Source organism: Microtus pennsylvanicus, chromosome 13 (genome assembly GCF_037038515.1).
Source record: "Microtus pennsylvanicus isolate mMicPen1 chromosome 13, mMicPen1.hap1, whole genome shotgun sequence".
Lineage (NCBI taxonomy): Eukaryota > Metazoa > Chordata > Mammalia > Rodentia > Cricetidae > Microtus > Microtus pennsylvanicus.
Window position 1 is genome coordinate 37,130,478 of NC_134591.1, and position 15,556 is coordinate 37,146,033.

The 15,556-nt window shown below is 44.9% G+C and overlaps 1 protein-coding gene across 1 annotated transcript in view; it reads left to right on the plus strand.

The window, feature by feature from the left end:
• The window catches only part of Cachd1 (cache domain containing 1), a 234,953-nt gene that overhangs the window by 115,936 nt on the left and 103,461 nt on the right, over positions 1-15,556 (plus strand). The window contains exon 3 of the mRNA XM_075945092.1: positions 9,306-9,454. Within this exon, the coding sequence (XP_075801207.1) occupies positions 9,306-9,454 (149 nt within the window). The remainder of the gene's footprint in view (positions 1-9,305; positions 9,455-15,556) is intronic.

A 15,556-nucleotide genomic window follows, 5' to 3' on the forward strand; every position in this document is an offset into this window, starting at 1 on the left:
TACAGAGAGGAGTGGGCTGAAGCCTGTCCTTCTCCCTGCTTCCTCTGTTGTAACGTGGTCGTTAGGAGTAGAGTGGGGTGAACAGCGGGGCAAGAGCCCAGAGAGCCCTTGGGTTGATAACCTTGGCTCTCAGGAGGCGCGGGTGTGTGCTGCAGTGGCTCTCCTAGGAAGCCTAGCACAGGCTGCTGCCTACACCAAACCCATCATGACCTCTCAAGTAACCTTGTGCTGTGCTTAAAGAGAAAAGCCGTTACTCTCAGCTCTTCCCAGGGTACAGACGCCTCTGGCTCTCCAGCATGTCGGTGCTTGTCTTCTGGTTTTTCCATTGTACTCCATCCAGCTCAGTGCAGGGGCCTGCCTCTCCCAAGATCTGCATATGTGACCCTGGAACCCAGACAGCCTCACACATAAATCTTCCAGGTCCACCTGCAGATCGTCTGTCAGCAGCTCCTCTGCTTCTCCCCCGGTTAGGCTATTCTCACACGTCCGACAGACATAGGCCTCTGGAAATGGAGAAATGGAGGCTGACCCTGTCTCTGTCTTTCTCTGTGTCGTCCCAGCCAGGCTCTGCTCAATTGGGTAATTTCATGAGCCCCAAAGTAGTAACGATTGACCATGTCATTGCTCAGTGTCTCAGTCCATTTTCTGCTGCTGTAGGAGGAGGCCACAGGCTGAATGCATTTATAAACAGCAGGCCTGTGGTTCTAGAGCAATGGTTTTCAGCCTGTGGGTCACGACCCATTTGGGTGACCTACCCTTCCATTTGGGACACTTAAGATGACCGGAAAACACCGATATTTGCATAATGATTCATAACAGTAGCAAAGTTACAGTAATGAAGTGGCAAGGAAATAATTTTATGGTTGGGGGTCACCACAACATGAGGAACTGTATTAAAGGGTCACAGTGTGAGGAAGGTTGAGGACCACTGTTCTAGAGGCTCGGGTCTGGATAGGTGTCCCCGGCATCTGGGGAGGCCCTTAGTGTGGTTTCATTACATGGAGGAGCAAGAAATCGTGTGCTGCAAGTTAGCAAAGAGAGAGAACCCCGAATTCATTACCCTCACCGGGCAGCCGCTCTACCAGCAGCACTTGGTGCCTGCTAAGTGGATCCTAACTCCTCACACTGTTACGACGGCGTGGTGGCTAATCGTGGTTGACATACCTGGGAAGAAGAAGCCTCAACTGACTCCATCAGATCGGACTGCGGGCATGTCTGTGGGGCCCTTTCTTCCTTCTTCATTGTCACAGGACGTCCCAGTCTACTATGGGTGATGCCATCTCTGGGCAGGTGGGCCTGGGCTGTAGAAGAAAGATAGCTGACCGTGAGCCCGAGGACAAGCCAGTCAGCAGCATTGCTGCCTTGAGTTGTTTTGGGTCCTGGTATTTAGCACCACAGCAGGAAAGCAGAGAAGGACAAATGGTGAAGAAATTTTAATATTAAGAGTTTTAGAAAGGAGGTGGGGGTGGGTAGCGCATGCCTTTAATGCCAGCACTCAGGAGGCAGAGGCAGGCGGATCTCTGTGTGCTCGAGGCCAGCCTGGGCTACAGAGTTCCAGGACAGCCAGGGTTGTTACACAGAGAAATCCTATCTCAAAATTTTAAAAAACATTTTTAGAAAGGATGTTCAAACAGCGTAATGAGCAACTGGCTGTCTTTCTGGATAGGCATCCGCTTTGGGGTGTCATGGACTGAATGTTTATGCCCCCTATTTATATAAATCCTGAAGACCTGATCCCTGTTGTAATAACATTAAAAGGTAGGTTATTTGGGGAGTGAGTAGGTTTAGATGACCTTGTGAGTATAGAGAAATGATGAGGTTAATGCCTTCCCCAAAAGAACCAGAGCTGGTTCCATGTGAGTTGGTAAGAGGGTGGTCATTGGCAAGCTGGGAAGGGGCCTCAGTAGACCCCGCCAGCACCTTCATCTCAGATTTCTCAGCCTACAGAAATAAATGGCCCATGATTGACACTATATGCAGCATTTGCTTCAGCCGCCAAAGCTAAGATAACAAGGCTCTGTCTGCGGTAGCTGTGCTTCCTGGAAAACAGTCAGATTAGAAAATCGGCAAGGCCCAAGCTTTCTGTTCAGCTTGATGTGTGGGCAGTTTTGTGAAGGTAAACAATTAACCCTGGTAAGCCATTTCTAAGCGCTTGAATAAAATTCACGAGGCAGCCATACAAGAATATAGATTTGATAGAATTATTTTTGTTTGTTAGTTGGATGACCCCGGGCAAGTCAGTCCAGTGCAACAATAGCATATAATAGATGTGAAGACACAATGCTGTTATGAAGGAGAAACGGCCCCAGGTAAAAGCGTGTTTTGCACACTGTATAACTGATAGGAGGCAATCAGTTAGCCCTAATTATTGTTGCATTACCATTTTGCTGGGGAAACGGGATCCTCGGGTGATGAAAGCCCAACAGTGTGAAGTGGGACATGAGTGAAGCCTCTGGTGAGTCCGGCAATTGTGGAAGGAGGGAACCCAATAAGGCTTCAAGGAGGACAGAGTTGAGCTAGGGCAAGTAGAGACAGAAGTTCCATGATCTGGCCTATGTGATTTTATCATTTTCTTTTCTTCTTAAGAAAGGGGAATTGAGAACCAGGCAGTGGTGGTGTATGCTTTTAATCCCAGCACTCAGGAGGCAGAGGCAGGCAGATCTCTATGAGTTCGAAGCCAGCCTAGTCTACAAGAGCTAGTTCCAGGACAGGCTCCAGAACTACTGAGAAACCCTGTCTCGAAAAACAAAAATCAAAAGAGAAAAGAAAGGGGAAATGAACAGAGATTAGGTATGTTTCCTGCCACCTACTCAGCCTCAGCTCGGGCAGCCCTGAGTCTTGATTTCCTTGACTATAATAACAACACGGAAAATACCTATGTTCTTTGTTACAAAAGGGACAACCCACATAAAATGCATTAAACATGGAACGTACAAGCAAGAGTAAAATTATGATTAGATAAAAAAATAATGCAGGATCTCTGAAAAAATTTTTAGCTGTCCAAGACTGTGTTCTACTCTCTGTACACAGTGTTTTAGAATCCCTAATAGCTGGCAGAGGCTGGAGCCCAGTGCCAACACGTCCATCCTAGCTGAGCTTCCCTCTTTCCTTTCCCCAGGTGCAGAGAGTGTTCTTTAGGTTCCAGTACCCGAGACCACTCATTAAGTCCCCCAAACAATAACAATTACAATAATAACAAACAGCGGCAGCAATAGTAAAACACTTGCTGCTACCATGTATTTAGTAGTTTTGATATGTTTGACACTGTTAAGTGCTTTATAGACCTTATCCAATTTAAATCTTGACACCAGAATGCAAATGTTATTATTCTCAATTTAGAGGTAATTAAACCCCAAAGTGGTGGTGTATGTCTTTAATTCTGGTAGAGAGGCAGGAAGATTGCAGCAATTTCAAGACCAGCCTAGGCTACACAGAAAGCAATAGGACATCAAGAACTCCATAGCAAGACCCAACTTCAAACAGTTAAGATAAAGGACTGGGGAAGATGGCTCAGTGGTAATATGAGGACCTAAGGTCAATGCCCAGAATCCACACAAAAGTGCTGGGTGTGGTGACAGGAGGACCCGGGGCTCGTTGGCCAACCAATCTAACCTAGTGGAGAAGCTCCAGGCCAGGTGCCAGGAAAGTGGATATATACCTGCTTGGTTTACACTTAACATTATTTCTGGGTCACCTGTTTATACAACTAAATCCTGAAACTTGGTAGAAAAGGAAATGGAAGGTTTTCTCTTGGATGAAAAGACTGGCATTGGAGGAGAGAGGTGTGAGCTGTTCAGTTCTTATCACGGCACAAAGGTTTCTGGATGTCAAATGTTAAACTCTTCTACATTCTATATGAATTTTCCTGCGAATTTTCAGTCCCCCGGGGGAGGCTTCCTGCCCGTGCCTGTCAGCCTCATTGTTAGATGTCTTAAATAAAGCTTTCCCTAACATAAAAACTCCTTCCAGCCAGCCCTTCCTTTTAGGAAGCAGTCATAAATAAAATGTGTACTGGGCCTTTGCAGTTGGGTTTCTTTTACCTTTTTTAACTGTGTGCCCATCCCCCCTGCTCTTCATCCTCAGAAGTGTAAAGCTAAGGTAAAAAAAAAAAAAAAAGGAAAAAAAGTCCCTTTGAGAGGAGCTCTGGGGAAGCGTGCAAATGACACAAGTGTCTATGCGAAAATTAAGGGAGGGGAGATTCAGCACGAAGGCAATCCATTGATGTTGTGATGAAACGTCGTCACTGGAGATGATGACAAATTAGAGTCGGTTCCCATGGGGACCACACACTACCTTCCTGATCATTTGACCCATGGCTGGATGTTGGCGGGCCAAAGAATTGACCCAAAAGATGACAAGATGGTTTTAGTCCCGTTGTCTCATCAGCATGCAGGAGCCCCTTAGGGGGATAGAGGGCAGAGGATAAAGAAGGATAAAAGATGAAAGCCGAGCTGTGGAAAGAAAAATGTTTTTAATTATGCTGAGGAGGATTGTGGGTCCACCTGTAGCTTTTTGTTGAGAATGTCCTTTGTTTTCGCCCATCCGCCAAGATCGTGGCAGGATAGGGCCCCGGTTTCTGTGTGGCCTCTTGGAAGGGTCTGCGGCAGAGCATTCCCCCTTCAGTTTAACAGATACGTTCAGGCTTTAATCTCTCTGTGGGCTATCTTTGCTCGGAGAGATTCTGTTATGCTTGCCCAGCAACCTGGGCTTGGTTAGCATGCTAAGAGAGATTGCTTTTCGGAAGGGGAGAAATGGATTATTAGCTGAGGTTTCCATAGTGAGCCACCAGCACATTCCTTGGCGGGGGAAATGGAGAGCCCGTGTCATGCTCTTCGGCTGTCCTCCGCCTCCGTTTCTCCAGCTAGAAAGGGATAACCGCTATTTTCTCATACACCATAGAGTGTTATAATGAAGTTTGTTAAGGTTTAAAAAAAAATAACTTGAACGAAATACTGAATTCTGGAACGTACTCCCTAAGGGAAAGGAACCATTTGTCCCCTGTGTTCTCTGTTCAGGCTATAAAACAGTGAACAATTAAAGATGCCTGAGTTATCAGAACAATTATAATTTAGTCTGACACCATTTAATGCCTCAGTTAACATAGTCCGGTAATGTTAGCAAGGGATTGTGGGGTTTTGTTTTTGCGGGGACTATATTATGATACATATAACCCTAACATCTTTAATGTGGATAGTTTCATTGGAATTGTGAAGAGTTCTGGATGAAATTGTATTTTTAAAAATCCCAATTTCTGCTGTGAAGTAAGAGGTTGCGTGGCGTATGCTATCCTGCCAAGAATTTCGTGTTAAAGTGGATTTAAAAAGGAGCCGGGGATGCCGGCCATGTTGCTCACTCGGTAGACTGCTTGCCTAGCATATAGGAAGTCCTGGCTTCATTCCCCAACACTATGTAAACCAGATGTGGTGGTGCATGCCTGTACCATCGTCCAGCTTTCTGGAGGTGGAGATAGAAGGATCAGAAGTTCAAAGGCATCCTCGGCTGCACAGGGTTTTCCAGACCAGTCTGCGTTATGTAAGACCCTCTCACCTAGAAAAAGAAAAGATAGAAAATGTAGAGCGGAGAGGTTGCATTGTCAAGGGCCAAGAGAAGTGCTGCTTAGAAGTTAGAAGCTTGGACTCTGAAGGTTCCTACCACCTTGTGCCTCTAGGAAATAAAAGCTTTTGTACCCTCTAGGGTTTTTTGTTTTGTGTTTGTGTTTGTTTGTTGCTTAAAACAGGTTCAAACAGTCCTTGATCCCTAACCCCAGCCTTGAGAACCTGGAATTACAGTCACGAGTCTCCTGACCCAACTAAAGGGGGCTTTGAAGGATTAAATTTAAGCTATACATGTGAAATGCTTAGTGCTGAAACTTGACAAAGCATTCAGCAAAGGCTGGCATTTTCTTTTTTATAACGAAACAAGATAGGGTGTCACATGGAAAACTGGGGAAGCTGCTATAGAGACAGGAAAAGCATGTGGTTGAGTTCTTGTAACTGTCTTGGATAGCTGAACCCTGTGTGTAGGTGCTGTGCCCACTGTTGAGGAATGCAGCTCGGGGAGCGGGGTGTACCTCCTGTTAACTGGTAACACTACCAGGCTCTAGATTGAAGCCAGTGCTCACCGGGCAGCCAAAGGCAGACATCCCCCCCCACCACCACCACCCAGGGCTTTTATCAGCCAGACACTCTAACTGCCCCACCCTAACAGTGAGTTCAGCAGCCAGTCCAGGCCAAGGACGCTCTACCATTCTAAGCCAAGCCTTGACTTCTTATGCTCAGAAGATGCTTAACCCTTTCAGGTTACATTTGAAGCTCCTTTAGGTTAGCTTTGTCTGAACAGGGGAACACGGGCTTTATGGACAAGATAGCTTTGAATTAGAATAAGTGGATCTTCCTGTTGCTCTGTGGCTTCATGCGAACCACTTAACCTCACTGACAGAAGACAAGAAGGTCTACACTGTAGAGTCCCACAACACAGGAGTGTCTACACTGTAGATCCCATGTCTAGCACATAGCAAATTCTTTCATATAGCAACTGTTAGAATTTTCTAATGAGCACCTGACGTCATCTCTCTACAGTACGTTTGCAGGCTACAAGCTCAAATGTTGACCATTCAGATGCGGCACCTATATTTGTGCAGCTTTATGTAACTTGCCTTCAACAGGCTTGTCCTAGGATGGGGATTCAATTTATTAGATGCTTCATTTAACTATTGGAGGGGAAAGGGGAATTACCTATAACACAGTGGCATAAACCTATGTGTTTATGCTTATGGACTGTGTGAGTGAAGAGTTTGGACCAGACCTTGCAAGGGTGGCTCATCTCTGTTCTGTGATATCTGCACAGACAATATGATAGCCTCTAGGGTTACAGTTTTCTAGAGGCCTCTTCTTTTGCAAGAATTAGTTATGTGTGAGTATTCTGCCTACATGTATGTATGTATGTATGTATGTATGTATGTATGTGCACCGTGCATACAACTAGTGCCCTCAGAGTTCACTGAGGTGTCTGACCCCTTGGACCTGCAGATAGGGATAGTTGTGAGCCACCATGTGGATGCTAGGAATTGAACTCGGGTCCTCCACGAGAACAGCAAGTACTCCTAACCACTCAGCCATCTCTCTAGCCCTTTTAGATGCTTCTTTACTTGTGCCCAGTTAGGATTCCTCCAGGACATGCTCAAGCCCTTGATTAGAATGACAACTAAGCCCATAACATGGCCTTTCCTTGTGTCTGTGGCTTCTTATAGAATGGTAGCTGGGGGCCACCATGAGAGTTGAGCAGACAGAAGCCATATGATCTTTTGTAACCCAGGTTTGAAAGTCATATAGCATCACTTTGTGTATGTTCTATGGATGGAAGCCATCATAAGACCATTCAGATCCCAGCGCTGGAGTAGAGGACGTGGTAGATCCCGATTTTTACACACCACTAGGATCGTGTTTGCTTCTAGTGGTGTGTTAGAGTCCTGACTTACAACACAGTGTCTGCTTCCTTTGTATCCTGAGGTGAAACTCTTTCCCCACCATATATTCCTCCATGATGTTCTTGCCAAGTCCCCATAGACCAGAAACCCTTCTGAACCTTTGAACTAGCATGCAGCTGAGTTTGATCCTGGCAGCCTGATGATTTATTGATAGATAAATAGGTGGGGGTGCTGGAGAGATGGCTCAGCAATTAAGAGCACTGCCTGCTTTTCCAAAAGTCACGCGTTCAATTCCCAGCAACCACATGGTGGGTCACAACCATCTGTAATGAGATCTGGTGCTCTCTTGAAGAAGAGACCTGGTCAGTCATCCTCATCAACTTAGACCATGAAGCCCAATATGGACAAGTTCAATAGAACCACCATATACAGGCTGCCCATGCATGCTTCAGCATTGCCAAAAAACCCAAATAATAACAATAATAATAATGTTGGTAATTTTTAGGAGTAAATTTAGGGGCTAGATGATTTGTGGTCATGAGAAACTCTCCTACGCACTACAGAATGTTTAGGTGCATTCCTGGCTCCTACTGTTTACTTGATAGCAGTTTTTACCAAGTTCTCACAACCAAGATTGTCTCTAAACATTGCCACATAGGACAACATAGTCAGTGGTCTAACTTGAGGTGTGAAACCTAAAATTGACTGTACGTATTGCCTCCATGACCTTCACAAAGAAAACCCACATCTTGGTACAGCTAGAATTCAAGCTCAGGGAGTAGAATTGTAGGTGGATGTGAGAATTTCCAGCCATCCAGAATTCAAATTGCTTTCTTATTCTTTTCCTATGTCCAGAAAATTTCCAAGCTTTATTAGTATAATTTTTAGGAAACTTTACAAACTTCACTGAGAAAAATATTGTCTTAAAAACAAAAGGCAATATTCTGATGGCTTCCATGGTCCTGCCTGTAGGCACACTTGATCGTATGAGCCGCGTGACCCAAAGGGCATGATTAGTTCCCCTCTGGCATGCTGTTAATGAATAGCTCTGCAAAACCAATTAGCCATAATTCTATCAGTCATCTCATTTGGGTGACATTTTGTTGAAGGGAAAGACAAACAACACGGTTTTCCTTGGAGATGTATAATTAGGCTGTGGTATTTGATAGGAACAGCGGAGGGAAAGGCAGTGTGCGGACCAATTTGCTTTCCTTATTCCCACATGAAAGCAGATCATGATAACGTGTTCTCTTCACATTCGTTAAGCATGTGTCCATCTTACCGGTGTAATGGGTCACAGCCAAGCATGCTTCTAATTATACGTTTTGTTTTACGCGAGTATCTACATTGTGCCTCCTTAGAGAATTGCTATTCACATGGAATACAGTGAATGGCATCCCCAAGGGCTGCATAAACGGCCCTGAGTGTCACTTCCTTTCCTTCCTGCACTCCTGATCCCATCTCTGTGACTCCAGAATCAGAAAAGCTCTCTCGTTCTTTTTCTCCTATCCTCGTTCGCTCTCTTGGCCACAGTGCATTCTGTCACGCTGGCTGGCAGTACTAAAGCCTGGAGTCCTCATTTCGACTTTTCTGGCAGGTCGCTTGCGGCTATGCATCATTCCTGAATCTGGACACACAAGAGGTTGGAAATACAGCTTCCTCTCATAGATAGAAAATAATACTTTGTTGCTGTCTAAATTTCCTGCCATGTTTGATGTCCAGGTGTTTCGCAACATTTGTTCAGACCACCAAGTAAAGTCGACTTGGGTGTAGTTTTGCATCATCTAAAACTTAGTGGCTGCATCTCGTGATACAATTATTAGTTTATCAGAAAAGGTGGAATAAATAGGTGATTTATTTTGCTCACTGTCATCCACAGCTAGCCAAAAAAATCCGTGAGAAGTTCAACCGTTACCTGGACGTGGTCAATCGGAACAAGCAAGTTGTTGAAGCATCGTATACAGCTCACCTGACATCCCCACTGACCGCCATCCAGGACTGCTGCACGATCCCGCCTTCCATGATGGAGTAAGACTTAAGCATTCTCTGCTGCTGTCGTTGATAGACTAAGAGCTGGATTGCTTAAACTGCAGTAATCAAAGTGCCCATGTTTGATTATTGCCAAGGACATAGTAGCTTTATGTTATGTAATGCAAGCCCTTTAACAGCTGTATATTTAAATTTGTTGGCTTCTGTCCATAAATCTCCCATAACACTTGCTTGCCTAGAGAACTTCAGTTAATGTTCTTTTAAGCTTCTTTTTTATCTCCCAAAGAAGTCATAATTCCCTCAGGTCTGTTTCCATAGTTACTTTGTGTCTCTTCTTCCTATACTTAAGGTCCCACACCTTGCTGGTTGAGCCTTCCTTGCCTCTCCTGCTGCCCAATGCAGGCATTACACCTCCGCACTTGGCCCTTGGTTTTAACTGTGTACTAATGTCTGAGCTGATTTGAATGAAGCTAGGGGAGAGTAAAGGGCTTTCAACCCTCAAGAATTGTAGAAAACATTGTGGAATTATGGCGCAGATGCTAACCACCAGGCAGGGCAAAAACGTGACCCAGAGCCATGTTGGAATTCCCCACAGCAAAGAGCCTCACCGGGCATGATATATTAGACTTGTTCATGAAGGCACATGAGGAAAGTTCGTAGAGTACCACTTAGAACAGAAACATACAAATATTGCAAACATCTCCCAGTAGGGGTTTAGTTTGGAAAAGTGAATGACACCCATGCTTGTGAGGTAGTGAGCTGCAGCCACGCTGTAGAAGCTAGTTTGTGAAAACTGTCCGTGCACACGTACACACACATGCATGCATGAAAAGCTTGGGAAGGTGCCAGGAGGTGGTGGCGCACACCTTTAATCCTAGCACTTGGGAGGCAGAGGCAGGCAGATCTCTGAGTTGGAGGCCAGCCTGGTCAACAGCGAGTTCCAGGACAGCCAGGGCTGCACAAAGAAACCCTGTCTAGAAAAAAAACAAAGGATCTGGGGAGGCGGCTACCTAAAGTGTTCTCACATAAGGACTGTGATGCCCATTTTCAACATGATGGCTATGTTTCAGGGCTGAGATGCCAACAAAGCCAATGTTCTTTTTAGTTAATGTAATGAATCAGAGAATACAGTTTCTTCTCTAGGAGTTTCTTGTGTAGTTAAAGCTTCAAGAAACCTTCGCTGCTCTAGGAAGATTCACATAGAGTCCATCAATGACTTAGTATAAATCTATGCTCTCTCGGAGATGGGAAATTTCTGACGATATGTGATACTCTAATTCAGGGTAGACGACTGAGCCAAGACATGCCGTTGCGTCCAACCAGGCAGTTCTGGGGATAAAACTGAGTAGTCAAAAGATGTACAGAGTTTAAAGCAGGGACCTCTGGTGAAGCATTGAACTGATATCTGGTGGCTGCTGTTTGCAGCAGGCAGGACCAAGCAGGGACCGACTTTTCCTTGCACTCAGTCTACCTGGCTTAGATTTCCATTTCCTTCCAGAGGAGTGTGTGTAGAGATTTTTGGATTGATGATGCCCAAGCCTTTGGCAAGACACAAGTACTTCTTTAAAATTGCAAGGATTCCTGTTTTTAAACAAAGATTCAAGGTGGAAATGGTAGCGAGTTGTTGGTTGGAAGCCTTAGCTCTTGTTCGACTCCCTTACAACAGGCTTTCATGGACCTGCTGTCTGTGGGAGCATCTTGTCAAGCACACTCAGTTCACTCTTGCCCCATGTCCCATTTCACAGATGTCTACATCTTGAATCTCAGGGCAGTCCCAATGGAGCTCAGTACAGAAGGGAGGAACACCCAGTCCCACCAGGCAGCTGAAGGCATGACGAAAGTGTTTGCGTTTTAGGTCAACTCTCGTTTTAGGTCAACTCTGTGACTCCCAGGTTGATCTTGGAAAGTCCTTTAAATCCTGAGCCTCTGCTTCTCTCCCTGTGAGCTGAGAATAGCGAGGGTACCTACCTCCCAGGGTTGCAGCAGAGGAGACGCTTTCAGCTTGAAGTGGGGAGGTGAGGCAGGGCCTCTCCTGTACCTCCCCCTGGCCTTGAACCTGCAATGCAGCTTTGAAGTCCTGCACCTCCTGCTTCTACAGTCCAAGTGCTAAGACCACAGACCTGTGGCACCACACCCACATGGGCGTTTTTATAGATCTGTGTGTGTTTATTTCAATGTCACCTTCTGTGAAGGGCACTAGGTTCTTTTCCTTGCTATGACAATATCACAGTTTAAGTAAATGCAACAAATAAAGCTTGAACTAATTTAAGTGAAGATATTAAGTGAATATGACCAAAATTTTGAAGAGGATAGGCTTGGTAATGATTGAAATTTTGGGAATGTGGACTTAAGGAAATTGGGGTGTAGCTCAGCAATATAGCCTCGCATGGGCAATATTCTGAACTCAGTACCCAGCACAGAGACAAAAGGACAGAAGCAGATATTGCCCAAAATTATTACAGTCGATTGATTTTTTTTACAGCAGTGATTCTAAACCTCTGGTTGGAACCATCGGGCAGAGGGTAGCTTAAGACCATCAGAAAACAGATATTTATATTAACAGTTATTGATATTAATATATTAACAGTTACTGATATTAATGATATGTATTAACAGTAGCAAAATTAGAGTTACAAAGTAGCAATGAAAATAATTTTATGGTTAGGGGTCACCACAGCATGAGGAACTGTATTAAAGGGTCACAGCATTAGGAAAGTTAAGAACCGCTCTTCTAGGCTATGAATTAAATAGTACTAAGAAGCAAACTCTTCAAGTTTTTTGTGCCCATGGCCTATAACTAGCCACATACAAGTTTGTTAATGTTGTTTTATGATAAATATAATCAATGAGACCCCAGATAAAGAGTCTGTACTTTGTTCTCAATCGTGCCCATTCCTAAAGCATCAGGACCCTGTAAGCATCTTGTTTTTCTTCTGTTTTGTTTTTAGCGAAACTCAGACTCAAAACTACAATAACTATTGGTTATGCCCGTGTCAGTGTCTCTGGCCGCCTGATCTTTGCTCACATATTTTAAAGGATGATCTAGAATTAGGACAGCGTTTCATAAATAATTCTAACCAATGGCATATCTTCACTTTTTGTTTCAGGCCAGACTTTTCAGTTCTACTGACTTACAATCTATGTTTGGGTTCTCCCCCCAAGACTTACTAGCATATATATTTTTAAAAATGTAAACTGGTCAGTTCTGGAAAGGAGCTCTAAGGAGTATAGTGATAGGCTGGTGAGATCACTTAGCTAGCACACGTGTTTGTCATGGAACCTGATAACCCAAGCTTATCCCTGGATCCACGTAAAGGTGGAAGGAGAAAACCAACTCCACAAAGTTTTCCATTTACCGCCATGTATGCTGTGGTACACACCCTCACACATACACACACACACACACACACCTCCACACACATACACACACACCACGCACACTAGTAAACGGATGATTAATAAGCTTTAAAAAGGAAGCATGAAATACATGCTTACCAAATCAGCTGCAGGACCGCTGAAGCAGGAGGATTGTGACTTCACAGGCAATCTGAGCCCTGGGGAGAAGAATAAGACCCTAGAGAAGGAAGGTAGGAAGGAGAAAATATTATGTAAAGTCCCCTGCACGGTACACCTGAGGTGACATTGTGACCACATGGGAAGAAAGCTGCAAAGTGGCCGAAAATGGATTCTGCCGATGAGTTTGTTGCTTCCGCTCTCGGATTAGCCAGCTCTTACAGTTCCCACTCAGGAGCCCTGGGAGTTAATGGTTTTTCATGGGGCCTTGCAGAGCGATTAGACCCTCTGTCTGTGTTTATCGAAGGGATGATCCGACGTCTTAACATTCGATACTTTGGAAAAACAAACAGGTTGAGGCTTTAATCTAAGACAAGCTCCTTGTCAGTGGGCTACCTTGCGGTAACAGGTAGAGGGAGTCCTTTATTTCTGGTTTTGTTGGTGTTGGTTTAGCAGGGCTGGGGATCTAACCTGTGCCCTTATACATGCTAAAAACAACAGTCTCGAGAAGCAGGGTCCTCTGCTCATGACCTTCAGCACCTGCATGCCTCATATTGGCCCAGTGCTAAGGTACAAAGAGCTGCGGACATGACATCATATCCGTCATCATGTCTGACCTTTAGGTGCCCTTTTTGACCCCCATGGATATTTAAAATGATTTTCCTCCTTCTGTATCTTTCTCAATTCATTATCAGTATGAAGCTTTCTAAGACACACTTTGACGATTCTGAGGTTGGTTGGTTTTGTGGGGGGTGGTCGTTGTCTCTTCTTCCTGGTCATAGGAAGTCCCCGATATCCACATGGCAGCCCCTGCTTTCATGAAAAACCGTTCTCCCTTTAGAGATTCTCCGTGCATGAGTCTTGCCACTTGTTCTCTTCGCTCCTGGTTGGCCCACACTGTCATTGAAGTTTTCAACTCTGCCCTTTTAAAGAGCACTGTGCTACGTCATAGGCTTGACCTAGGAATGTGTCTTGTCCACGTGCATTGCCTTCCACACCAACCTCAGCGTCCCTTCTTGTTCTCTCAGGCTTTTGGGAATCCAGCCATCAAGTGCACTTCATTGAGACATAGCTTGAGCTTAGATGCTTTTATTTTATGTGTCAAGAACTACCTATCTGCTGACAAGCCCTGCTGCCCCTGTGCTTTTTTATATAGCCGAATCAATAATTTTACCTTCCACATTTCAGAGTGAATTTCTTCTGTTGCCAATTCCTTTTATAGAGATCATTGTCCATTGTCATTCCCCCCCCCCCTTTGGTGTCTTTATTTTATAAGAAGGAAAAAAAAATAGAGAATAACTCTAAGCTAAGCCTAGCCTGTATGTTTCTTTATATCTCCATGAGGGGAGTCTGTGCCATTGGGACTCCCTCATCTCATGTCAGCTAATTGGCTGATCATTGTAGGGATTGGCGTCATCAGCCAAACAGTGCTTATTGTGAGTCAATAAGGAGTTTCTTTCCAGGGCACGTCACCTCGCCCCCTACAGCTGAGTGGCTTTAGCCGAATAGATAATTCCCTCAAGCTCTTCCAGGGAAACAATCTCAAAAGTGAAGAAACTCTTAGAAGCACTTTTAAATTGGGTCCCTGCTATTTTTCAGGAGCCCTTTAAGTTGGGGCATCTACTGAGGGTGCAGTCAGTGAGTCACCAGAGAAGGCGATGGAACCCATCCCATTTCTAAGCCCAATGTAATGTGGTCTCAGGAGAGCTCCATGGTGGCGGGAAGCAAACCGTACCATTCAGCGTCTTGTGGCTTTGTGTTGTAGACCAAGCACTTAGCTCAGATTCTCATGCAAGAACCGTGGCTCTTGGTTACAGTTCTCAGCATCAGCCACTGTTACAATACCCTGTATTGCCAGGGTCCTGCAAAGCAGCAGAATCCACAGGGTGGGTATGCGAGTGTAGGCTGGGGGTGTGGGAGGGATCGTGGCTTACCTTTAGGAATTGACAGATGTGATGATGTCGGTACAAGTCCAAAGCCTGCTGGGTGGGCTGGCAGGTTGCAGAGCCAAAGAAGAGTCGCAGCTGAAGTCTGTAGGCAGTGTGGTAGGGGGATCCTTTTTGGTGAAAGAGGCCAGTGTTCTAAGAAGATCTTCATCTTGGACCCCATGAGGCTTTGTGTTATAGGAAGCAATCTGCCTTTCTCTGAATCCATTCTTTAGCTGTTTGTCCTTCATAGGAAGATTCAGAGTGGTGTTTGACATTGTATTTGGATACCATGGCCTGGCCACATTGATATATCCAACCAACCATGGTTCCCTGAGAGAAAGGATAAATGGGCAACCATTGATGTTAATTTTTTATGAAACTACAGATTTTGACAGCGAGTACCCATTCTTATATACCTTGCCGCTGTGTTCTCACAGACATTTTATTTTTCAAAAGTTTAGAGCCACCTGGAATGGCGTCTCTGCATGAAGGAAGTTGGTTTTCTACACAAAGTGGCCTGACTTAGATGCTGTGTCAGTTTCTCTAGCAGCGGGTTTAAATCTGAGGTCACTGCTGTGCTGTGTGCTAGAGACTTGTCTTTTACCAATAGCATTCTGACTCATCATAGTTGACTTCCCTAGAGCAGGCTCTTCAGACATTTCTAGTAGATATAGAAGACGTGATCTCTGTTCTTCTTAGA